The sequence below is a fragment of the Cryptotermes secundus genome, unplaced genomic scaffold (assembly GCF_002891405.2).
Source record: "Cryptotermes secundus unplaced genomic scaffold, Csec_1.0 C38527144, whole genome shotgun sequence".
NCBI lineage: Eukaryota > Metazoa > Arthropoda > Insecta > Blattodea > Kalotermitidae > Cryptotermes > Cryptotermes secundus.
The window spans coordinates 1-1,262 of record NW_019771486.1 but is presented as its reverse complement, the minus strand read 5'-3'; the positions used below and the strand labels follow the sequence as shown (position 1 = coordinate 1,262).

At 40.8% G+C, this 1,262-nt stretch overlaps 1 protein-coding gene across 1 annotated transcript; it reads left to right on the top strand.

Annotated features, from left to right (window-relative positions):
- Positions 1–546: 546 nt before the first annotated feature.
- LOC111875151 (cyclin-dependent kinase 6-like) lies at positions 547–875 on the top strand (the record flags this gene model as incomplete). The annotated part of the gene is made up of 1 exon (XM_023871211.1): positions 547–875. A coding segment is annotated over one exon (329 nt), but the record flags the coding sequence as incomplete, so codon positions are not given.
- Between the last annotated feature and the right edge of the window lie 387 nt (positions 876–1,262).

Genomic DNA, 1,262 nt, shown 5'->3' with positions numbered 1-1,262 from the left:
TGAGACGTCGAAGCTCCCACATTTTCTAGACAATTGGCTCACAGGAATATATAGAAAAGATAAAATTAAAGAAGATGCAGGAACATATTGTGTGAGTCAGTACATTGAACGAAGAGAATGTGAAACAAAAATAAGTGGGGGGAGGAGGAATAGGAGGACAAGAAGAGAAGGTGAGGGTGGAGAACAAAAGAAGTGGAAGAAGGTTAAGGAGGAGGGGATGAAAAGGGAAGTAATGTTACTGTTTTTATATCACTTCCAAGCCTCTGGGTTGTTCACAATATCACTACTTTGCACCACCTGACTTTGATGTCAGTGACCTAAGTCTGTATGGGATTGCAGTGCTTAGCCAAGGATAAGTTAATCATGCTAAGTATAATTGATGGAAGTATTAATGGAGGTGATACCAGCTGCTGTATGTTGGGTGTGCATTATCTTAAAATTGCAAGAATTAAGCCAGTTTTGTTATGTTTAGTTTTTTATTGCCCATTTTGTCTTAATTATTAGCTCATTGTTACGGAACGTAACCATGTACTTAATGAATTGCAGGAGATGATGCATCAAATCCTGTGTGGTGTAGACTTCCTCCACACACATCGAGTCATTCACAGAGACTTGAAGCCTCAAAATCTCCTAGTGACAAGTACAGGAAACATCAAGTTGGCAGACTTTGGCCTTGCAAAAACATATGACTTTGAAATGAGGCTGACATCAGTTGTCGTCACTTTGTGGTATCGTTCACCGGAAGTCCTCCTTGGGCTGTCTTATGCGACACCTGTAGACATTTGGTCATGCGGCTGCATAATGGCTGAACTGTTCCGGTTGTCTCCACTGTTCAATGGCAGTTCCGAAGGGGACCAGCTGGATAGGATATTCAGGTGAGATCTGTGATATTCAGAGAAGTTGAATACATTCCTATGACATAACTCGTAAAACATAAACATCAAGCAGGCAACACACTCATGTTGGGCAACCTGCTTTGAGGTTATGTGACCCACTGGCGTGTCATTATGTTGTGCTAAAGTTATCCTGGCGCATCCCATCAAACCATTAACATATATGAAATATAGCATGAACGTGTTAGACAACTTTTTGAGTTATTGGGGATGAACAGACACATACACAGACAAGTTACATGTTTGTGGGTGACTGAGGGAATTAGCATGGATGGAACTGTAATGAGTGAATTCTTGGAAGTCTTCTTCAAATGGCATCCTGACATCCATTTTAACTTTGTTTAAATGCCTGTGAGGCTCAGTTTTTTG